General features: G+C 38.7%; 1 protein-coding gene across 2 annotated transcripts in view; it reads left to right on the plus strand.

Moving 5' to 3' along the window:
* The first annotated feature begins 441 nt into the window (after nucleotides 1-441).
* cfap74 (cilia and flagella associated protein 74) overlaps nucleotides 442-25,313 on the plus strand; it is a 54,147-nt gene continuing 29,275 nt past the window's right edge. The window contains exons 1-20 of one of the 2 annotated variants that reach the window (XM_071475316.1): nucleotides 442-569; nucleotides 1,058-1,181; nucleotides 1,352-1,415; nucleotides 1,705-1,857; nucleotides 2,776-2,874; nucleotides 2,956-3,060; nucleotides 3,779-3,952; nucleotides 4,299-4,409; nucleotides 5,958-6,060; nucleotides 7,352-7,509; nucleotides 7,685-7,898; nucleotides 7,991-8,146; nucleotides 10,989-11,147; nucleotides 11,323-11,441; nucleotides 19,824-19,890; nucleotides 20,558-20,647; nucleotides 21,012-21,197; nucleotides 21,421-21,544; nucleotides 22,850-22,965; nucleotides 25,061-25,183. In XM_071475316.1, the coding sequence (XP_071331417.1) occupies nucleotides 1,088-1,181; nucleotides 1,352-1,415; nucleotides 1,705-1,857; nucleotides 2,776-2,874; nucleotides 2,956-3,060; nucleotides 3,779-3,952; nucleotides 4,299-4,409; nucleotides 5,958-6,060; nucleotides 7,352-7,509; nucleotides 7,685-7,898; nucleotides 7,991-8,146; nucleotides 10,989-11,147; nucleotides 11,323-11,441; nucleotides 19,824-19,890; nucleotides 20,558-20,647; nucleotides 21,012-21,197; nucleotides 21,421-21,544; nucleotides 22,850-22,965; nucleotides 25,061-25,183 (2,415 nt within the window). In that variant the 5' untranslated portion in view covers nucleotides 442-569; nucleotides 1,058-1,087. The remainder of the gene's footprint in view (nucleotides 570-1,057; nucleotides 1,182-1,351; nucleotides 1,416-1,704; nucleotides 1,858-2,775; nucleotides 2,875-2,955; nucleotides 3,061-3,778; nucleotides 3,953-4,298; nucleotides 4,410-5,957; nucleotides 6,061-7,351; nucleotides 7,510-7,684; nucleotides 7,899-7,990; nucleotides 8,147-10,988; nucleotides 11,148-11,322; nucleotides 11,442-19,823; nucleotides 19,891-20,557; nucleotides 20,648-21,011; nucleotides 21,198-21,420; nucleotides 21,545-22,849; nucleotides 22,966-25,060; nucleotides 25,184-25,313) is intronic. The other variant, XM_071475317.1, reaches the window with a different exon arrangement.

Raw genomic sequence — 25,313 nt, forward strand, 5'->3', positions numbered from 1 at the left:
TGCACGACAAAAGATTCTGCATAACACACAGATTTAAGCTATCACTCTTTCTGAACCAGCTGAGATATTTTCTGCTGTGTATGGCTTGACTGATATCTGGTGAAGGAAATTAGCGTATAGAAGCTTTGTTGAGAGGGAAACAACAGTCATGCTGTTCCTGTGTAAAAGAGGAAAACTAAATGTCTGTGATTCAATACTAGAGACACATTTTTAATCAGCGCTGCTATTCTGCAGCAGCATTAAGCACACCTGAGGCTATACACCAGTGACTCCTTCTTTAACACTGTTTTTTTTACTGGTTTCCTCCCTCTTTTAACCCCTTACTGGGTCATTTCCTTCAGAAGACTTTATGGACCACATCATAGCAGACTATGTTGCCACTATGATTAGGGTTACTGCTGTAACCACCAGCAGCTGCTTTCAGTTCAATGTTCTGTTGCGTCAAGGCCCCGCCCCTTGCGTCCCGTCTCCTTGGAAACGCTAACAAACATGGCGGATTAAACTTGCTGTGGGAAAAAGTTATTTTGAGGAGATATTTTGTCAAGAGAAGCAAAGCCCAGCTAAGCGAGGTAACAGCGTTGTTAAATTAAAAGGTTTTTTTTTTTATTTGAAATTTGATAAAGCCTAAATTCAGCGTCAGTTGTGCATTAGTTCCTTTCTTACTATTCAAGTTTAGCTAGCGCCCGTTGAGTCGCTAACTCAAACACGCCAAATTCCATTCAGAAATATGGTTATTGAATGTTGTCCCACTGACACTTATTTAAGTATACACCTCAAATTATCACTAAATGTCTTTTGCAATTCACCAAGAGCCCAACTCTGAATCTGTATATATGTAATTTACCAAGAAACGTTTTAAAATGGAAAATCTGCTTTTTAAACGACACCTGTGGTGCAGCCTGATACACAACACGAGTCAAGAATGAAATTACGCTAAGATCACGTTTGCTACTGGTAATGAATAAACCAGCAATTCAGTGAGCAATGTAACGTTAAATTGCCAATGACTGAAGAGGTTTGTTAAGCCATTTAGCCCAGTTTTCGTTATCCTCGTTAGGTTTGTCTGCCTTATTCAAAATAAGGTGAAATGGACGAAGAAGACAGGGAAGATCCATCTAATGTGGCGTCAGACGACTGTGGACTGCTGGGTGTCCACCTCAGCGCTGCTGAGGATATTGAGGGTGAGTGACAGCTCCTTTTCCTGTCTTGTTTGCAAAATACAGCTGATGCATGAAGTCAATGTGGTGCCTTCTTCTCTATAATTCACAATTAATGGAAGAAATATACACACTTTTACCTATGTTTTGAGAGACTGGGTTATCTTTATGTAACATAAAGGTGTGTATTTTAGATGAAGGTTCAGACCAGGAGCCTGCTCTTCCTCCTGATTTGGAGTGGTTAGAAGAATTGTCTGAGTAGGTATTTTTGATTGATTGTCTTTTAGACAGTAAAATATAAAAGTGTATGTACTGATCCTGTTTTCTCTCTTTCAGTATATACTGCAGAACATCAAGTCACTTTGACTCATTGTGATTCTCAGTAAAATAGTAAAGCTCAATTTTGTACTTTGTCTCACAAACTGTTTATGTTTTCTACATTGTAAAACCCCAGTACAAACACCTCCAGGCATAATTGTGGTATAATTTTTGTAGTCACTCTTAAATATGCAACCTCTCATAAATATCATTGTGCATCTGTCCCAAGAGAGGACGATGGTGATGGTGACCTTGTGGCTGTGGCCGATTATGGTAAGAAGAGGAGTTATGCCGAGACAGCACGGATGTTCAAGCTGAGACGAAACCTGGACCAGCTGGACTCCTTTCACCGACAGAAGGAGCATGACGTGCTGAAAGCCAGGTCTGGACATGGCAAACAACGGACCTCTAGAGCGACAGTAGCTCCTTAACCCAGATAGACTTGACTAAAGTCTGCACGCGTAATGGAAACCTTTGCATTTGTTTTGTAGTAAGAATACAAAAAAATGCAGGTGTCTTTTCATCACAGGTTGTCGCATTTCCAAGAAAAAATACTATTTTCTCCCAATCTTTTCAGTTTCTGGAAGTATTTTTTCTCAGTGTTATTCCACCTCCCCAGGTATTTCCCCTTTTGCCCTCCTCATACAGAGCCAATCATTTCTGTACCAATTGATTCAGCAATTTGCAGAAAATCATTTCAGCTGAAGAGAGAACATTTCCCATAACGTCCTCCCTCCCCACTTTTCTTCCCTCCTTTTATTTGTCTGCACTGCGAGCCATTAAGCACCCGATGAACTGTGATGTAGCCCCCAGCAAAAAGGGCTGTCATTTTCCTTTTAGCACGAGGAATCAAAGGTCAGTGTGGAGCTGTACAGCGGTGTGATCAAACATGAGTTTAATGGAACCTAAGCACACCTGGCTTTTAACCAATCTGCAGCTTTTGCTGTACCATGTGCTATGATTTTCTCTTTATGACAGTTTATCCCCCTGTCACAGACTGTTATGTTGCACACCATTAGACTGCAAAGAGAACACTGGGCAGTTCAAAGCTGTTGAGGTTTGTGTGTCCACTCTCAGCTTTTCAATATCTTCATTAGATTTCCTTAGCCGACAGAATTACCATCCCTTTGTTGTAATGGCCACATGGAAATCCATTAGCCTGTAGCCTCAAAACAAGTTGTACGTTGTAACAGCCTTGAAAATATTCTTTCTAAATGACTTTCATCTGGAGCATTTCTCTATGTCATCACCCTGACTTGCTTCTTCTATGTAGTGTTTTTTTTTTTCGTTTTTTTTTCAGAGAAGAGCTGAAACTCTGCCGTCAGAATATTAAAAGTTTGGTGGAGCAGAGGGATAACTTGGAGGAAGAGATAGAGAGACAGAGAGCAACAGACAACAGGTGAGTTCAAAACTGACAAACACTCACTTCATATTCATACATGAGATCTGCTTTCCACTCTTTGTTTATTTTATTCTGCAGTGTGGCAGTGTTTCGTTTACGAGCCCAGCATAAGCATCTGAGTCAAATGCTGCGGAGTGAAGAGGAGCTAGAAGGCCACATCAACACCGAGCTGAAGCAGCTAGAGTGAGGAGAATGGTTTGATAGTAAAGTCTTGTTCTGACATTAGCACTGTGTGATCACCATAGCATAGCCACCTCGTTTGTTTTAGTTGGACCGCTGTATTAACACAGTGACACAGGAATGAAAAAAAAAGCATGGTAGTCTGGAATTGATGGCTAATGCTAACTTCTCCAAACAGTTGATCTCCAAGTCTACAGCAACATGTTGTCCACTGTCTGTTTCTTCCAACTCTAAAATACTAAGAGAGTCCGTCTACTAATTTGATTTGCGAAAAAAAAAAAAAAAAAAAAAAAAATATTAATATAGACTATTCACAAAGTCAACCAAATGTTGTGTGGGGCAATTTAGCTTAATCTGTAAAATCTGTAAGGAATCCTGTCTCATTCTGCTTGTAGGAAGTAATTGTTAAAGGAAAATTACTGTATGTCTTCAAATGGTCTGACTGCTTTTTCATAGGCTTTTTCAACAATCATCTCATATGGATTAAATGTTTACCTCTTAGACCAACTGATACAGTTGATTGATCTGTTCTTATTAATCATAATTTAAATAAAAAATAAAAAACTAAAGTGCAAAATGAAAATGAAATGGATTGGGCCCTACACAGTCCTAGCTTCTCACCTCTTCTTAGTGACTGTTCAAGTACATAAGCACCATCAATCAGCATCTTTAGCTTCTTGTTCTGTCTACATCCATCTCATTCTATGTCCTGGCTCCTCAGACTGGAGCTGAGTGAGGTGGAGATGGAGCTTGGCAGGTACTCCTCGCTCCGGCAGGAGGTGCAGGAGGAGGAGCGGGTCTTCCAGGTCTTTAGGGCCCAGAAGGCAGTGACAAGGCTGCGGCAGGAGAGGCAAGCCAGCCAGAACCTGCAGATCAAGATGCAGCATCTCAGAGAGTAGGGGAAATTATCATCTTCATTTTCACTGAATTTCTTAAGTACTGCTCTTTTTAAGAGAAAAGTGAGAATTAGTAGTGAAGTGAAATACCACTTATAATGCAGACAGCAAAGGATTATTAGTTATTATTTTGTGCACACAGTGAAATAAAATACAACAATATATTATAATGTGTGTTCAAACTATCACTTCTCTAAGAAATTTCTTTTTGTCATGTGAAATTATTTTTTTGTGTTTTTTTTTTATCTAAGTCTGTATAGTCTGTATGGAGAATCAGCTATGTGAGTTGTGAACGACCATGTGAAGTGATATGCATATAAGTGTCTATGATTTGTGTTCTGGTAGTAAACAGTCAACTGTGACGAAGAAAGAGGAAAGTGGATGTCAGAACAGAACTGAAGAGCGCCGGACAAACTGCAAGATAGCTGCCAAGTACTTGAAAGAGACCATTAAAAGGTAATGAGCTTTTAAGCCAATAAACAGGGCTCAGAGTAGAGCAAGAGAATATAAAGAATCTCAGAGGGGCCATTGGGGAATTGACACATGCTATTGCTCATTCACGCATACTGGCAAAAAATGTTACAAGCAGAGCTAAAGAAATACTTGAAAGAGCTCAAACTCATACAGCACTGTTCAAGCTGAAACTGAATAGATCAGGCATGTGCAGTGATTCATGATACAAGTTACATGATGCTTCCCAAAATTCTAAAACTATATAGAAAACCTACATACACTGTACGTGAAATTTAGACTTGTTTGTAACTCCTCTATGGTCACCAAAGGTCCATGTTATATATTTTTCCAAAATCAACAATGAATTTTCTCTACATTACCTCCATGTCAGAGCCCATTGTTGTCTGAAAACTATTAAATGCACAGCAGTGAACTACATTGTTACACTGGGTGATAATTACCTTGAGCATGGGACCTGTAGTCTATTTTTAAGTGTCAAGTTTGTGTTAATCTGCCCCTAGTAGCACATGTAATGTTCAACAACCAATGCATTGAGTGGATAAACCCTCTTAAATCATAAGCATTAGGGCAATATTTTTGACAAAAAAAACTTTTGTGCTCCAAGAAGTGAAAGAAGCCATTATCTAGTAACAGCAAAAACTATCAGCCAATCACAAGATGACATACCTGTAGTAGTTTCTTAAAAACAGAAAAAGTCCAGTCCCAGGTAGCAAAATAAATCAAAGCTGGCCCATATACATCATGTTTGTCAAACACATCCGGACCAATTCTGGCACACACACAGAAAATATTGTGGCTCTCAGACAATGCTGGAGAATAACAGCTGGAATCTACCCAGATGTGGAAGTATATGGGCCAGACTTGGGCCTTGGACCCAGGCATATGTTGGGCCAGAAGTTTAATTTTGCTATCTAGGATATAGTTTAACTTCCAAGATTGTTAATTTCTGTCTTTTATGTGTTTTCTATTTTGTTTAATTTGTTCACTGACTAATAACTTCCTCCATCTGCATAATTTTTGTTTATGTAAAATCTATGTTGTTATTCTAAGATTTGTCTGTTTATTTAAATATAGTTTTAATATAATTTTTGTAAATGCCTATATTTATTGATATAAAACAGAGATGACAAAGCTTTGTCAGAGCCATGAGATTATCTCACCCTCTAATCAGTCATAATTGACTATCATCCACTGTCATCAGAATTCAGGTAGCAAGGAAAACCATGTTTTGTCACCTTTCTTTCACCCAAGTTCCCAGTCAGCACTTGCAATCTGAAACCTGAACTTACACTCTATCAAAGTCACCATTTCCCAGTGTGAAAAGAGAATATTTTCTTGTAATATTTGCAATGTTACAGCACTGAGGGTTATGGTTATAGAGAATAAAGCATCTCTCTGATTTATAATAATTAATTTCAGTCTTATTCGGCTCCTGGAATTTTTGATTCCAAGCAGTAATAGCATATTTGTTTTTCTCTAATGCTGTATTAGACCATTCGCTATGTTTGTGATTGTCCCTGTTTCGTTCAGGATGCATCAGCAAGAGGCTGAGAAGGAGCAACTGAACAGGGAGTTACTGGAAAAGAGGATGCAAGCTGTCAAGTCACTGAAATCTAACATAGCAGCCACACAAGTAAGAAACAACAGCCACGCATACTGATTCTGTTGAATAATGGTTGTTGTTATCTATAGCTGCCATATGAATATTACAGTATAAGATCATGTCAAAGTGCATACATGAGTAGCCTTTTAAGTACAAACCATAATTAGTGATGCATTATATACTCAAAACGCCTTAAAGACGTAGTGATACAGCTTATTCAATCTGTGCTCATCATAAAGGCAATGTAAGCACATAATGAGTGAATCATGCACATATGTAAATGCATATTTAAATACATGTATAAAACTGAATGTAATTTTCTATTGTTTATCCTATGATTATACCTGCTTACAATCTAGTGAAAATATGGCATAGCACATTTCAAACAGTACCATCAGTAGAACTTGGTACTTCTTGTATGAGCACTTTGTAAACATATAGACCTAATTATCAATGAAAAATGAATGAAAAATGAAAAAACCTTTTTAATCTCAGCTGGACAGAATCAATAATATGCATTATGCGTGCTGATATACTGTCAGTACAGATACTCTTATAAGCTATTACTGTATATGTGTGTTCTAAGTGATTGTGTACCCTTAAGCTAACATGTTTTATGGAGCTCTGTAGGGGTCATAACAAATAGCATCTAAACTGAAGATTTCATTTAGATAAGATTGTTCATGGCCTAACAATTATGTTAATTTTTCACTGCATTAACATTAGGCTATACAGAGCGAGTGAATGAACCCAAATTACTCATTTGTGCACATTTTTTTTCCCCTGACGCCTGCCAGGTACTGTAATTTATGCACTATGAACACAGTCTTTTCAATGGGGGATGTGGCAGATGTGGAAAGTGGAAATGTGGAGGTAGTAGCATTACATTACAAATTACTTTATTGCAAAGAAGTTGTGATTCTGCGTTTAAACCAAACTATAACATTTGATTGAACATCATACAAACTCACATTTACAATATTTGCTTGCTGTTATACATTGTACATCTTTACAAAACATACCAAAGTACCTGGATTTACTGATTCCAACCAAGCGGAAACCTCATTTTCATTCATATTTCATTGTGGTAAATTCACTTCTGGACTGTGCATGCTCTTGTTGACAGTACCTATTTGCTTGTCATTATGATCTTGCAGTGTTGTCACCATCATGCTTATTTCTGTATTAAAAAAATGAACATTCAACAGGTACATTTCACGTTTTAGGAGAAAATATTTCTTTTCTTTTAGTTCAGATAATCATATTAATACTTAAGCATGAGGTCAAATACAGCATCATTAATCTGGTGTTGTTTCTTAAGGAAAGCTTACGGGTCCAACAAAGCAGAGCCAAAGCAAATGCCCAGAAGAAAGAACAGCAACGGAGACAACTGAGAGAATCCCTGCAGGCCCAAGGCACCAACAGTATCAAGCATATGTACCAACAGAAACAACTAGAGAAGATAAAACGAAAACAAGAGTACGTCCTCTCCTCTCCTCTTCTCTCCACTCCTTTCCTCTCCTCTCCTCTCCCACATGCATGTCCTCCACTCCCACTCCATGCAGCAGTGTGTGGGTGTTTTCTCTCGCTGTGTGCTGAGGAATATATGACCCCATTTCAGCATAATGCAGTGCTGTTGATTTGCCCTTCTCAGGGAATTTGAAGAGAGGCGGAAGTCAAAGAAGGTGGCAATTGTGGCAAAAATCCTTCAGGAGGAACAGCTGCTGAAGAGCAGAAGGATACACCAGGCAAAGCTGCCTAAACTCTCAACCTCTGGCAAGTCTCCATCTCTGGGGAAGGCAAGAGAGAAGCTCCTGTACTACCTGGAAACCAGCCCCCAATCAGCCACAGAGGAGAGAGCCACAATTGTGAGTGGTTCTTGACATCTGAGATGCCGTATGTGAAGAGATCGAGTGCATTCTCAACAATCATGACCTAATGAGTTTGTGCATTTCTCCAGCAGTTAAGAGAGTTCAGTGACATAAGCAGCTCATCGTCCGCTTCCTCTGATGGTGAGGACCTGGAGGAAACCATGCAGCAGGACGTGGACCACCAGAGCCTTGCTGACAGCTTGGCTGAGCCTGAGTTCTCAGGGCTGTGGGACCACAACTACAAGGTGCGCTACAATAACAACCACCGCCAACCACAAGCCAATCCCTGCAAGCTGCTAAAATTAAACAGTCATAAATCATGTCCCATTCACAGCAGGTATATCATTTTTCTAGGGATGTGCTTCTTCCATATTTTTGAGCAGATGAATTTCCCACCCAGAGCATGATTTATAAATAATCTAACTGAAAGCCAGTATTTCCTTTATTTGAAATAGCTGTGTAGCAGTTTTGATGTAAACAAAAACATTTGGATCAGCTGTTGTAAACAACAGCTGATCCAAATGTTCACTGATTCAGTCAGGTTGCTTGAAAACTGGGGTGTAAGGTTGCCTGGCTAGGGACATGGATAACAGTTTTAGTTCCCAGTAGCTGCACCTCCAGATTGTTAGTGTGTTACAATAAACACAACAGTGAGGGATCGTGTTATTGTTTCTGCAATAGAAACTATTAATAGTTGGTGATGGCACATGCATGTAGGGTGTATGGGATCTGGAGGGTTGTATCATGAACCTCCGCGTGCTCACGATGGAGCTCATTGCTGGCAAGTGGAGAGATACACCATGACACCATATGCCACAAAGGTAGCAGAGGTCTGACTAAAACCTCACCAGGCCAACAATCAGGCCACAGTGCTGAGTGAATCGGGATGACCTGAGTGATCCAACTGTCTGTTTCCAACTCTATTTCAATTGAGAGAGAGAATTTGCATTACAAATGAAAGTGAAAGTGCTGAAACAATTAATTGATTAGGTCAATCAGCGCATACACAGTAAATAATTTTAGTAATCAAAAAAAAAGAAAAGCCAAATAGTCTCTGGTTCCAGCAGATTTGAGAAATTGCTGCTTTTCACTGTTTTATATCTGTAAAGTTAATATCTTTGGGTTTTGGACTGTTGGTCGGACAAAACAAAACATTTACCTTGCGACAGTCAGGGCTGGAGGCATTACGTTTTCAGGTTGTCCGTCTGTCTCTCTGTCCCATTCTCGTGAACAGGATATCTCAGTAACACGTTGAGCGAATTTTTTAAATTTTTTTTTCAAATTTGGCACAAACATCCACTTGGACTCAAAGATGAACTGATTAGATTTTGGTTGGAAATGGTCAAAGTTCAAGGTCACCGTGACTCACGTTCTTGGGAATGCAATATATCAGGAATACCTAGAGAGAAATAATTACATCTGGCACAAACATTCACCTGGACTAAAGGGTGAACTGATTATAATTTGGTGGTCAAAGGTCACTGTGACCTCACAAAACACTTTTTCACCATAACTCATGAGTTCATACACAATGTAACTCAAATGTCTATAAGGATAAAATTAAGTGATGACATTTTATATCCAGATGGTCAAAGGTCAACTTCACTGTGACATCATAAAGTTTTGCAAAAACACTTGTGGCCATTATTCAATGCTGTAACTCAAGGAAAGGAGATTGTGACTATACTGTCTGCAACTTGGCTGGTTGGTGGAGGTATACAACCATGAGGCAGTAATTCTAGTTTTTCACTTTCACTTTTTATTGACTCAGCAATTAATTGATTAGTTGAAAAAAAAAGAATCAGCAAATTATCAATAATGAAAATAATTGTTAGTTGTAGTAAGGTTAGTGATAACTCAATTTGACGTTCAAGAACATTTTATCTGACTATTCTTACCATTAATATGTAATATGTGCTCATATGAAAATGTGTCATTAGAATCTGGTTAAAGGGTTACAAAGTGCTACTGATCATTTTTCTTGTTCCAATAGAAGTAGAACATTGATATCTGTGTCATGAATAATACTAACACATTAGCATACAATACTCTGAGTGCCTGTCGACAATGAGCTGACTTCTCAATACAGTCTGAGAACACTGTAGAGCTTCTTACAAATCCAATTATTTCCCCAAATTGTGGGGTTGGTGAGAGTTTCCCATTGCCAACAAGTGAGTATTGATCAGTTCTGCGGTAAACATGTAATCAACCAAACTTCATCGTATCGATCACATCAGAGTTGGACTACAGTGACACCACCAGTTCTGACTTTTCTCGAATCTCTGGATAGAGTGCCTTGCTCAAGGGCTGCTCTGTGGTAGTTCTTGATAGAGGCAGGAGTGCCTGTGGCTCACTGCCATGGAGGTGAGTCGGCTTTCTGTCTCATCCAGCCCTCTTCACACTTGAAATGTGGGACGACAGGCATCACTTCTCATTGTTCTGGTGCCTTTGAGGCCTCAGAGCGAGCACGGTGTTACAGCTCAGAGCTCTGAGCAAGTGACAAGTCGAGTGGAAGTGATCTCTCCTCCGAACATACAGATCAGACTGATGCTCTCATAAAAGGCTACTTCTCAACACACTAATGGCTAGTGCAATAGATGAGCACAGCAATGTATCAAAGCTAATGAGACAATTCATTCACTTTAGTGCTTCACAGTACAGAAAAAATAAAGCAGAGATAAAATGACAAAAGAATGAAAAGTAAAGCAGGGCCCTCAAAAGAGTCTCACATACCTTAAACCTCTAAAGACAGGTAACACACTCTTTTGGTTCTTATTACCTAATTCTACATGACATTATTTTAAATCTTTTTACAATAGTATAACATAAAGGGCCTATTATCATTTGCTTCCAGTTAGAATATTACACATTATTTTGAATTCACACAATAGCCCAAAGGAAAAAAAGTTACCAGACAAAATAGTTTGAATTAGCATCTTCATTATTTCCTGTGGCTGTCTTTTTTCCGTTTGTCAGTTCTATGTAAAGATGCATTTTTATGGCCATGAATTTTGAGTTTATGTTATGGTGTAATTTCCACAGTTTCACTATAGTCATTGTTGCTGTTGCATCACTGTGTGGTTACAGAAGCTCCTGAATGAAAAGACGTCATTATCGCAGACAAAAGTAAAGCAGGAAGAACCTGCAGTGGCCAGTGGAAAGCTCATCATGCCTGCTAAAAAAGCTCATGGAAAAGAGTTGAGAGGATCTCCATTCATCAGTAAACCAGAGGTCGTCCTCTTCAAGGTACTGGGTTTGTAAAACATCACTTCTGACAAGACTTTATCACAGGATGTGATCATGTGTAATGTGCATGTGTCCCATTTAAAGCTTTGTAAGTTTAATTAACAGTAGTGTTTTGATTATTCAACTTTTGTTAAGTAATGGAAGGATTTTAAATATTTTGCATGGTCTGTTTTAGGACTTTGAAGTGGGGAAGGTGTATAGGAAGAAAATTGTCCTGACCAACATCAGCTACACTACAAACCACTGCAAGCTTCTCGGTATTTCTGCTCAGCTGAAGGATTTTATCTCTATCTGGTAAGATTTTTACAGTTTGCCAAATAACAAATGACAGTAATTGTCTTGTTATAATGCAAGTGGACTTGAAATCAAGGCAAACATATGCATAGCAGTTCGAACACATGCACTTTGCTTTCTACGTGTGTAATGTTGAGCATTAAATTTCATTCTTGACCTTAGAAACAAAATATCTACACAAACACAAATCACAAAATGAAGTTGTCACAACTAGGAAAAACCCACCTGACCCATCTGACAAACCGCAAGAGGTGGTTGAAAGGTCCAGTGAAATCTTGTAAATTAAGGTTAACTTTGAAGATTGAAGTTTTAAGATTTTTTTGTGAAATTAAATGTGTATAACATCAGGACTTCTAAATATATAACACAAATACCATTTCTTTCCCCCACTTCCTGTTGTTGTGCTAAGCTAGGCCATCTCCTGGATGTTATGTCTGTCACTTTTTGTTTCTTTTACTTTTTAATTTGCAGTATAAAAGTGCAGCAGACCTATTGTATGCCCCACTGATCTATCAGTAAACTACACTAATAAATAGTGATGGCGCTGATTGGATGATCATAACACCAAAACATCTGAGAAACAGTGTGTGGAGATATTTTGGGTTCTACACCATGAATAGCAAAATTACCAACAAAGATAAGGCTCTTTGCTGACTTTGTGAAAAGCAACAATAAAAAAATCTGATAGCTTACCTGCTAACTTGCTTCCCAATGTGGGTCACGTTCAGATTAACTTGAACAAATTATGTGTTTGTTGACGTTTTGAAAAATCCCTAGTGGACACCCAAGGATTAAATTAACATTAATTCCCTGTGTTTCTGATTAGAAATACAAAAATGGTGCATTGCCCAAATGGTTGAACTATCCCTTTAAAATGTCAGTCTACAAAATTTATTAAATGCCCCCTCAGAGTTGACTATTTCTATTCCAAATTTACCGACTAGAGCTTTGAAAGAATCCACTACACCCAGTTTGGGTCTATATATCACATTGGGATGGATCAATGTCTGTGTGGACAAACAAGTATAGAATCAAGCAGCCCAGCAGAACTAAACTGAATCCTGTCTGATATTCATCTTATAGATATAAAAAGACACACACACAACATTACACATTTGTTCAGTGGCAGTCCTTAGTGGTTTTTCTCATAGGTCAGGATATTGTAGTATTTTGATTATCTAATCCTGGTGTTAAAACTTGAGTTCAAGGACATTGTTCTTCTATGTGACAACACTAGAGCTAGACATGTTTACAGTGACAAATATTAAAGCTCCTATGAACCCACTGTTGGTTGAACTGCTTCCATTATCACATGGAAACATCTGCTTATGTATCACCACTTAGGAATTTAATACAACCACTTCTTGTCATTTTAAAAGACAGTGGAGTGGACGTGAAAGCAAAGCTTGTCCTCCCACATATGGACGCCAGCTTAGATCACCACGCTCACAGCTCCTCTTATGAGTCTCAGCTCTGTGAGTCAGTCTCTGCTATCTCCTCTCTCTCAGCCTGCCAGCAGCCTACAGGCTGAGCAGAGATGCATTGTTCTCCAGGTCACTCACTGTGTATCACTTTCCCATCAGCTCCCTCATGACTTGATGTGGCTTCTTCATCTCTCTTCTTTCTGCCTGACTGAGTGAAGAGTCTCCCAGGCTACAGCAGGGTCAGTTGGAAACTGCTGATGCTGTTCTCGAGCCTTCGTGCTGGACCACTTGTCTGAACATATCACCTTCTAGTCCTCTATTCTTAACTCACATGTAGCAAACACGCACTTTCTTACGAAACGGGTGAATGCACACATACTGCATATTGTGCATTATACCCACTCTCTCTCTTGTATCTTCCTGTCACTGAAACACAGTGCAGTCAATCACTCAGATTTATCATGATTATACATATTTTGTTTGAAGATATACATATTTTAGTTTCCGAAATATAATTCGAAGTCAAATAAATAAAGATAACAACAGGTGCCTGTTGTTTCTTTTCTACCTTAAATTAATTAGTGCAAGATACAAAAAAATCTAAAGTAATTTCTTCCATCATGACAGAGCTTATTTGGTTTCATGCTGCACCTGTTTGTCACTCTACTCATTCACTCATAAATTAGAGAATGGGACATTTACAGTGTGTCTGTGTACTTTTAAGAAAATACAAAAATCTACTTATAATAAATTAAAAGTTAAATTGATAAGATATAAAACACACCAGTACTCTATTCAGCTCTGTCATAAGTTAGAGTCTGCGTGTTGTGAGCCTGCACTTGCAGGCGCACATAACTCTCTTGAAAAGGCGCCCCTAAAATAACTGTGAAATACTGAGCCACTGACTTAGGTTTTTGTTGGTCAGTCATGCAGTCACTTTCCACTGTCTCAAGATAGCAGTGCGCCTGACCACACCACATTTTAAGACCAACACGCCCATGGGCGCTCAGATGGGCTTATACTGTATGTATTCACTATTTAAACAACGTGCAAGCTGGACGGGAGAGTGACAACTGTATCACTAACAAGCAAAGGCACTTGTGTTGCACTTTGCTCTGCTTTGCACCGGATGTAACACGGAGTCCGAAATGAGTATTACTGTTGTAATACAGCTTCTAGCCACAGTGGCAGCATCCGACAGTGCTTTTATTTTATATCTGTGATGACTTAAATGGGGGAAAAAAATCTTTTTTTAGTCTTAGCAATCAGTGTTTTTTGTTTCATGACACCCACGTGTTGTCATTTCTGTGCTCTGTGTGCTTCTCCTAAGTCAGTTATCCAACAGAAGAAATAAAATTTATGAGCACTGAGTAACTCAAATATCTGATTTCAGGGAGGTCTGGGATTGTTTAATATGAACAGAAAGTCCTGGATCAGGACTAATAGTGGCTAGTGTCGGCTAATGTTAGTAAACTGCAGATAGATATTGCTGTGGAACTGACATTACTGAGTTGGTTTGCTGACTTGATGACCTTTTGTTTTAGGGTGTCACAGATAAACATCCAGTGGTCTGAAGTAAAATAAGAAGTAAATGGACTGTACCACGTCAGAGGACATGTTTGTTGTTTCCTGTTTGGGGCACTTTTCCACTCTTTCAGTCAGGTCAGGTCAAAATGAAAGGAAATTCAATGTACCATTATCCTGTAAGTGTTTACAACTGCTGCGGCCACTGCTCAGCAGATGTTACATTGTTGTCATCTTCCAGTAATCAGAAAGGTAGCAGAAGCTGTCATAGTGGCTTTATTTTTTCCAATGCACAGGGTCTATCATACAATCAAGGTCTAGGTTTGTTGTGTGTATGTACTGTTTATCTCTTATAAAATTACTAAAACTGTGCCTGTACAGCACCATTGGCAAAATAGTGTAGGAATAATATAATCTGGTGTGAGGAAACATGAAATTTTAAAACTGAATTATGCCCACACATGTTGACAAACTCACCTGTCTCTGCCACTGCACACACCCTCCTCTTACTATTCAGTGTCTGCCGTGTGTAAAGCCTGCTGGTTATTCACACATTAAAACTTACAATACTGAGATCAGTCGTGACAACTCCAAAGCCTTCATGGCTCACCCAGCTAAACATCAAACACAGCAGGAGAGAGAAACGTGAACCAGAAACACACTGGGCTTTTTCACACCAGCCCATAGTTCCCTGTACACCCCCTGAATTTCTAAAAATGGCTTCCCATCCCTCTACCCCCGCCCCCCGTGTAGGTGCATTTGTACCAGAATGGGCTCTGCTGTATCTTTTCACCACTGGGACAAAAACCACAACAGCCCAAGCTTGCCAGACTTGGTGAAAAGCCATTGTATAGAAGCTGTGTTTTCGCAATTAGTGCAATTAGTGTCACTTCCTAGCATGTATTAGAAATGACTGGCTGAGAGGAAGACACCCCTCTGTGATCTGCATGTTCCTGAGATGAGTGGTGAGATAAAGCCTGAGTCTGTAGTAGAAGGGGTGGTACTCTCGAAAATCTGAGGGTGCAATCACACCTACCATTTCTTTAATTTGGTCCAAATCATGCCAGGATAAGACACAGTGATTCATTTTGCATCCTGCCCGTGCAAGTTGATTAATGACAAGACTGTTTAAGGAGCATACAAAATCCAAAGGGACATTCAAGTCCAACTGAAATTAAATTGGGTGTTTGCACATATAAAAGCATACTTTGTAATTAAAAATATTTCAGGTTGCATAGAACTGATCTTTTCTGTAAAAAAAAAAAAAATTAAATTGGATGTTTTCATCTGCTACAGCATAAGTACAAAGGTCTTGATGAGTCCAAGCTTTTGGACCCAATCCGAAACAGATCCACGCAAAACCTACCTAACACAGAAAACAGATCCAAATATAGAGAGAACACCAACACTGGCAGCCACATGATGCACCAACAATTAACGCACGGGTTAAAAAGCATAGCAATACATATCAGTTCTCCTGCTCTTGATGCTCACATCAGCATCCTTCTCTACCGCCATGCTAGCGGCTCTGTGAGGCTGCACTGAGGCCTGTATTATACTGCATATGCTCACAAATACAAGGTAAACATGCATGTTAAGCATGCAGTATAAGCCATGTCCACCATCTTAGTTTATAGTGTTAGCACAATAATATTTACTTGATAGCACTAAATAGAAAGTACATCTAAAGGCAACTCTATCTCCAAGAAAGGTTGTTATGTAACTAAACTACAACAGCAAATATGTTAAGAGGAAAGTGTAATCCAGGACTGGATTATTTTCAGAGGCAATATTATTTTGAATGAAAGAAGTGTTACATTTATTAACAGCAGCAGTCAACAGGAGGTGGTTAGGGTGGACTACTGTCACACCAGAGATAGGAGTTTGCATCTGTGGTTAGGTTTAGCAACAAAAGCACTTTGGTTAAGGACAGGGAAAGATGGTGGTGGTTTTGGTGAAATGGAAATGAACACATTGTTTCTGGAGTCTCTGTGAACGTTGTTTGTAAATCAAACCACAATCTTTCCCCAACCATAACCATGTGTGGTGAGTCTAAATATAACCACTAAAAACTGTGATAATGCTGTGGATATTGTACTGCAAGATCACATAGTTAGGCAGAAACAAAGTTGTCTGTTAACATTTTGTTAACATGTTCAGTAGCTATATATATCTGCGACTAGCCAAATATGCAAATTAATAATATGTTATTTTCATTATGTTAAAACAATGTTTCCCTTTTGCACTTTTGACCTGATGGAATCTTCAAGGTCATTATAGATCATCCTGTGAGGAACATGAATGTCTGTACCAAATTTCACAGCAATCCAGTGCACAGTTGTCGAGTAATTTCATGGAAAACCTAAAGGACAGATGTTGCAGGGATGGATTTGTAAATCAGATTTTGAGAGCAAGCGATGACAGAACTGTAACTGTAATCCCACAATAGGAAATAAATCTCTAGATTTCAGTAAGTAGAGCTTCCTGTACTAGCTAGATTCAAAACTGCATACTTTAAGATTTGCAGTCTATAAGCCTTGCATACAAACCTCCATTGAATTTTAGCCGTAGGTCAAATTTCATCTTGTTTGACTGTCTTCTAGTTAAAGGGTTGTCAGCTTTTTGATTTGACTTTGTGACTGTGAAATAGAACCTCAACAGCCACATGTATACCAGTATTATGGTTGTGTCCTGCTGAAACCAGCCAGCTAAAGATAGTTGGTAAAGACCTTTTCATATTCTCAAGTGCATGAAAGGAAAATTTATTTCAGTGTCTGACATCAGAAATCCATGCTGCACTTAACTGAGCGTGTTTTATTCATCTTCTCTGGTAGTCCTGTCTAATAGTCCATAAAAAAATGATGTGTATGTATGAGCATCAGTCAAAACTGCATTTAGGCTTTATATCCTGCCCACATTTGCAATTACAATAATCCACATATTTTCAAGCAGTTTCATTGTGTTTTTCAGTGAACTGAATAGTGTCATTCTCACCTGCCCAAACAACCAAACAATAAATTGATAAATTAACCTTAAAAAGCTGCCCTGAGAAACTTTTTAGTCATCGCTTTCAAATGGTTCCTTAAACTGCGCACAGAGATCTGCATTATGTTGTAGCCATCACATGTAAACAGAACAAGATTTCAGTTTTGTGAAGTATGTACAACAGCAAGATTATACTGCACAAGTAACACTCACAGATATTGTCTTGTGATTCTTCACAGTAGATTGTGAGTTTTAGCTCTGTTGAACTGAATAATGAACTGTGAATGCTTATTGATTTATCGTAGGAGAAGCCATTGGGGAGCAACCAGAATGTATAATAGAACACAAGGCACAGTCAGTAATACTGTAAAGCCATGGTCTCAGCTTCATCACTTCGCTGTACTGCAATGGATATACTGTACAGTATGGCCTCATTTGCAGCACGTTATATAGGGCTGTAGCAGGCTCTTTCAAACACTGCCACACATGCATTTAATCCCAAGTGAACTGCTCTATTTTTCTTCACGTCTTTATACCACCTGTTTTGAAACTAGGAAAGAAGAATGGTACCAATAAGGAGGGAAATTAGCCAAAAAAAAAGATAAAAGTATAATATGACATTTATAATTACCACCAACCTTTCTCAACCAGGTGGAATCCTTTCAAACACTTCCAGGTCACAGTGGTGAGCTGGACGGCAGCTTCAGCCAGCCTGCTCCAAGGTCTTCACCCAACAGCTGCACCAGCAACTTCAAACAGCTGGCATAAACCAAACCTAATGCTCCATTGCCCAGTAGTGCTGATAACAGCATGCTAATTATGGTGTACTTTTACTGTTTTTCAGTGTATTTTTTCATGTAAAAATTCAATTTTTGCCAATATTGGGGAATTTATGATGAATTTATCCAGCTGTGCAAAAATGAAGCATAAAGTGCCTTTTAAGAGGTCCATGCCTATTCAAACCATGTTTCAGAAGAGGCTAATATCGATTTTGAAAATTCCTTGTGGCTATACTTATCTCGTAGGACTGATCATCTCTACATATTTTCAACCATCTTCTTCCAGTGAAGTGTTGTGGAAACAACATTTTTTTGTGTTTGAGAACTATACTGAAGCAGCTGCAGCTCTTTTTTGATTGATGTGGTAACAGATGGTTTGTGTCTGTACTGTCAAACAAAAAATTATATTCAAAAATACAGACTAATATGAAATTGCAGATATTATACATCCTTTTTCAAGAGGTTAAAATTGTCCTTGGGCACAACTGTTTCAACAGTTTCAGCTTCAGGCGTCTTGGGGGCCGATTTCCCATGCCAGTGTTTGATTGACAGTGGAGAGCCAGTGTTGCTAGGAGACACGCTGTCAATTTTCGGAGTGTGGAGCACCTCATAGCCAGGGAAGGAAAACCATGGTATTTCTTCTCCTTCCTCACAGAGTTTGAAAAGTTGTATAAGATGTAAAAAAACAAATAAGAAAAACTAGTATGAACCCTTTCCATTTTGGACTCTCAGCTTTCGTCTTGTGCCACCTTCAGACCCAAATATCAACTTGGCACGGAAGATATCTCATTATCTACGCATGAAAAGTAGCTGCTGCATGATTGCTCTCTGATTTAAAATTTTCTAACTTGTAAAATAATGATACCATTCATTCCAAAATCTAATAAAGTGGTAGTTTGGCATCCATTATATTCTGTAATTGTTGCTGCTCCCTAATTATGCTCGTGATTGCATGTTTCTTACTTTTTGTTTATGTATTGAATTTTGAGAATCCTCTCTGCCTCTCTGGCTGGCTGCCTGCCATATTCATATTGATCGGGCCTCTTCTTCTGTCTCTGGAAGGGCATCAAGTTATCAGGCTCCTCGGGGCAGCATTAGGTTTGGTATAAACATGTGCTGTGAGATACACATGTTGCATTGAAATAGCTCGCAGTCCTCATGTTTCTTTGGGTTCCTTGTAGGATATGCAGTGCGTTGTAATAAGATTTGGCTGTGAAATAATACCAGACCATTCTGTCCCACACTGCAGTGTTTTCATATGGAACAATAGCTTTTTCTTCTCTTTGTTTTCTGTGCCTGAGCATCAAGTCAGATTTTGACCTTAGTTACGCTAATCTATTCCACTCAGGAGATTCATCATACTTCAGCATTTCATGTGAATCTGCTGATCTTTTTTTTCCAACTGCATCCTGTGTAGATTTAAAACCACAATGTTTCCTTTGAGTCTTGTGTTATTGCTCTACATGTGATTCATACTCTATGTACCAACACACAAACACTGCTTTCACATTCTGTTTATCATTATAAACATGTCTGTCAAATAAAGTATTTCACTCTCAGCAATGTTACCTTTCTCTTAACAGTGTAATATCTAGCTTAATAACCATAGGAGCACCACTATGAAAAGTGCAAATTGTCTTATTCATAACTCACTGTGATTTGTGTTTCAGCTTTGAGCCTCCTGGGTTTTTATGTGCTGGGATGTCCTGTGACATGCAGGCTGTTTTCCAACCTATGGTTAGTCACATCACTACTCTTATTACACCTACACTATATGCTGCAGTTAATAATCATAGGGTTTTTGGTATTGTCCAAATTAGCACCTGTGTGAAATCAAAAGTTGATGCTTACTTATTTTTAATGGTTGAGTATCTTGTTTTTTTTTTTTAATTTGTTGTTTTATACTTAGGTTTAGGCACCAAACTACATTTGCAACATTTGCTATCCACCCCAGGTGCAAATAGCATTGTTGGCTATGGACACCTGGAGTGCAAATAGCATCTGCCTTTCTTTCAGTGGCTTAAATGCCTTATGAGTTAATAGGAATGTGAAATCTGTATATCAGCATTTTGTCAAATTAGAACAAAGCTGAGTGTAGATGGGCTTAGTTAACAAATAAAATTAACAATGACAAATTAAATAATGAAATGACCCTCCAAAAAAATCTTAGAGAGAATAAACTTCTCAGAAATGCAGGAACCATAGATATGTGCAAACAGCTTACAGCAGATTCTTATTAGCCAAGTCATCATGCGTTATCTCTGTCTGTTGTTGTTCCTGTCTCTTGTTCCACTATTTTGTTTTAGAATCAAATTTCGGGTGTTCAATCTACAGTCAAACCTTTATTCTGAACTAAATGTTGGGTTATGAAGCAACACAGTTTTCCATTATCTGATCCCTGCAGATCAACGAGGACCTGGAAGGAGAGGTTCAGTTTGCATCAGCAGGAGGTCCCTTCTCTGTGCCTGTCAAATGCACCACAAAGAAATGTGATGTAAGTAGTGTGCTGTAGCCAACCTAGAGAAAATTACTACAAATGACTATCATTGCAATTTTCATTCCTTGCTATTTTCTCATATTGTTCTGTCTTGAAATGATTTTTTTTCTTGCCATACATGTATACATGTGACATGGATTTTGTTGGCCAATATAGTTGTAACTTTAGGTTGCTAATAATGTAGTAATAATTTGAACAGTGATTATTGAAGAACAACACTGACTGCCTATGAATTATACTCTGTATCTTATCTAATCAATTCACATACAGTATGTATTAATGTATGTAAACCTATGTACTCAAGCTGGCAGCTTATCACTGCTTATGATAATTACTGCATATGAATATATCCTTTCTCTAGCTGGAAGTTGACAGCCAGTTAATTGACTTTGGTTCACACGTGGTGGGCCAGACGATTTCACGGACTATCACTTTGACCAACAAGGGTGCACTGGCCACCCTCTTCAGCCTGGACACCTCCACATGTCTCAGTCCAGAAACAAGTCATGTCCAGATGCCCTCTCAGGACTCTGTCCACACATGCCAGGTCAGAATATTGATCTGGACATGAAGAGTATCTTGTTGTTTGATTGCATGATGGAGTAAATTTCATTACAACAACAACTGAAAATTGGGGAAAAGTTAGAGACTGAACAGCATACAGGGTGACTAGCATGCTTAGTCAATTCATATTACCATGTCTAAAAACAGTCATATGAATAACCTATCATGTATAAAATCTAAATAATGTGCATGTTGGTGGCTGACAGGAGACAAGCAGTCAAAACACAACATCTGACAAGAGCTCTGCATCTATGGGCACTGGAGAAATCCAACCAAAGCAAGAGAGTCAGGAGCTCTCTGAGGCATCGCAGCTCGAGAAGCCAGACGAAGGTATTCTGCACATGCACACATTCACAAAATAATTATTTAAGACCAGTTAATACCCTGAACTAGAGTTCCACATGGAGCTACAACTGAAACCTGAACCTTTACTTGCATCTTTAAGACCCAACCCATCTGGTAGAAGAAGTGGTAGAAGCCTTGTGCCCTACAAAATATGTTCACACAAAAGTAATATTTTTGAGAAATAATTGTGCTTTTTCTAATCAGTAGTATTTTTCATCCATGAGGGTTCATTCATCAGTCCACCATATTGGTTGAAACCCATTATTGGATGGATTGCCATACATTTTATACAGACTTTATTGGTTCCCTCTGTGTTTAGTGCTACAACCCTAAACTAAGACGGTGAACACTGGTAAATATTATGCCTGCTACACACCAGCAAATTAGCATTGTCATTGTGACCATGTTAGCATGTTGACATTAGCATGGAGCTCAAAGGAATGCTGTGTCTAAATTCAGCCTCACAGGACAATATTTTGCAGAGTATTGAAAAAGTCAGTGCTGTGTAAAAAAAAAAACAAGTTAGCTTCTGCAGATTAGTTGTACTGGAAAATTATTTATAGGAGACCGAGTTTTGTAAACAGCAACTGAAAAACAAGAAGGGACAAAATCTTCTTATTGTGTATGATTTTCCTCATCTTTTTATTCTCATTAACATTTGGTTCTTGTAATAAGAAAGGCAAAAAAACAGACACACACACACACACAGAGGAAGCAGAGGGTTAACCTTGCTCTCACAGCTGGTGACAAGGAGGCTTCTTCTCTTTTATGTCCTCTCAGATCTGAAGTCTTCATCGCTGCACTCAGCACTTTCCTCCTCTGATGCTTTGATAAGCTCTTCAGTCTTTTACTTCTGCTCTGCTAGCTTTGGAAGAACTGTGTTGATGTGGCTCTCTTTCTATTTTTTTATCTGCCATTATTCAGAGAGGGTGTTCTTGGCAAGCAGGGTGCTGATGCTACTTTTTGGGCTGATGCTTACAGTAGTTGACATTTTATGCCTGTTTGTGTTTTACATCGCAGATGTCTTTTGAGCTAAGGGTCACATCAGATTTAGTGTAACAATTCATGCTCATAATGTTACTTCTTTCTGTTTTACACCAAACTGTCAGGTTTCTGTTGTGTTCTCTGCTCATCCCTGTCTTATATTTACAAACTATTTGAAGTGCACGCTCACACTGCAAATAGGAAAAAGTTTACTGATTATGGTGTAATACTACTCATAATGGTGACCCTCATGAGCTTTCACTAGTGCCACCATCAGGCTGAATTTTGTGTGTCTATGTGTGACAGTGTCAGAGGCTTCAGCTGCAGGTCCAGAAGCTACTCTAAAGGCTTGTGTGTCCACTGATGTGGAAGCCGAGGTAGACAAGAGCCTCTCAGACGCCAATGACATAAGTCTAGGAAATGTAAGTATTGGATCATACTACATAATATTCTGGTATTAAGTCTTATATAGGTCTTATAGTAATACTATTACTGTAAGCTGTAATGATGAAATCAATTTTAGTACAGTGCATGTTTAAAGCTGGTAAAGATGAACTTTATTTCACAGAAAAAACTTTTTCATAATACAGTCTGAAAATGTAATTGGTTTGTGACATTTTTTCACGGTAAAATCATCATATGAATTAGTTGTAGCCTATATCAGGCCCATGGTGGCATGATGCTATAAGAAAGGCCACATCAAGTGGGTTCACCCTCCTGGGAGCATGAATCTGAATAATTAAATATAGTGGTCTGTCCAACATATTATAAGAGATTTTGAGTGCAAAGTTGACATTTTGTGGCCATTCGTTTTTAGCAATGCTAGCAGCATGTCTCTAGGGATGGTAGTGTTGGTTTCATGGTTAGTCTTGAGGTTGGTCTATCAGTAGGTTGGCTCACCACTTTGGTCCAGACCGAAATATCTCAACGACCATTAGATGGACTGCCATGAAATTTGGATAGATTTAGTACCAGGAGCTGCTGCAAAAGGCTTCCACTTGAGTGGTGGCATCTTGACATCAATCTGATTTGTAGTCCCCAGAGGATGAACCCTATTTGACTTAGATCACCCCCTGACCAACACATTTCCTCCAACACTAACAGTCAAAATGATCATTATCTAGTACTTCAGTTTATAACCAAATACCTATAAATCTGATAATATCGGCCTCAGCTATACTTTGTGTTTACTGCTAATTAGCATGCCAAACTAAGATGGTAAACCTCATAAACATTATACATCTTTAGCATCAGCATGTGAGCATGATAAGCACAGAGCTGCTTCGTAGCTGTAGGCTAGATACATATGGACTAAACTAACTCCAGATAAAATGTCAGGCATCACCAGAACTATTTAGGAATCAATAATGTCTGATAAGACAATTATCTCTGTCTGTAGAAGAGGCTGCCTCTGTGTTTTTTAGCACTGATGCTGTGTGTGCCTTGTGGCCCATGTGAAGTTTTGGAGTCGTTCAGGGTACATTACATCTCTCTGGCAGGGGGCTAATGGTGCATTGCCTCGCCCTCTGTGCTTGTTATGGGTGTGTGTATTGCATGTGCTTTATGCCCACGGCTTGATCGTTGTCATTTTGACTGATACTTTCACAATGTATAGTTCAAGGCTCTTGAATGGTGGATTATCCATCAAGCTATGATGGTTCAACAGTGCTGAGGCAGATGTTGCATGAATGGCTTACTCTTACTCTCTAGGGCTGAACCATATACGAAAAAAATCATGTTGTGATTATTTTGGCAGATATCACGATTGCGTTATGAGTCATGATTTCAGTTGAAATTATCTTTTTTGCATTTTATTTCACTGAAAATTTAAAAAATGATGATGATGTGCTTTTTGTTGGGGTTTGTACCAAACAGGCATGTTCCCATATGTCTGAAGAGATTTTTAGGCCTCGGCATCCCTGTAGCACCACAACGCTTAACAATGCACAACGATGTTGTGACACATTTTACATTTATCAAAAAAACTGAAGCTCCTGCGATTTTTTTGCGATTTGGATATTGTACTTGGCCATATTGCGATTTTGAATTATTTTTTAATTGTGCAGCCTTACTCCTGTTTTGGTTTCTTATTATTTTTCTCGCCACCTTGATGCCTTATAGCAGAGCAGACTACCCATAGCACCACCTATCACTGTAATTTTATTGCATGCCATTTAAAGTTGCTCATCTGAGTGAATTCAGCTTCCTGTACATGGACAGAAATGGTTTTGTGCCATGAAGTAAAACAGTTAAACTAAACTCTGTTCTGTGGGCATTAAATCACCATCAAAATGTAAACAGAGAAAGCTCATAAAGCTCAGTGAAAATATGTAGAGTTCATAGTATGAGCTTGAATTACCATTGGAATTATCTGATGTTCAATGCTAAGCTTAACTGGTTGTTTTACATTGTCTTGTGGAGTGCTTCTAGAATATTTCTAGGAGATACAAACGATGAAATAAAATATTAAAAAATTAAATATTTGCTCACTCTGTTTAATGTACCCCCCTCCCTCAGGTTAGAGAGGGGGAGATTGGACCCTTTGAAAGCATCAAGCTGGAGGTTGTTTTCACTCCAACTGTTCCAGGAGAGGCCACACTAGACTTCCACATCAACTTCTCCAACTCATCCAGCAAACCAGTAAGACACAACATGTTTATTATCTTGTGAATGTCATGGATAGAAAACAAGATAAGGGTAATGTTTTAGAAGTTTACAGAGCCACAAATGGTTGGTTTTGTTCACATCAGTGTTATTACATGTAAGTCAT

This window comes from Trachinotus anak, unplaced genomic scaffold (assembly GCF_046630095.1).
Source record: "Trachinotus anak isolate AG129_WGS33_773 ecotype Australia unplaced genomic scaffold, CSIRO_AGI_Tana_v1 ptg000004l, whole genome shotgun sequence".
NCBI lineage: Eukaryota > Metazoa > Chordata > Actinopteri > Carangiformes > Carangidae > Trachinotus > Trachinotus anak.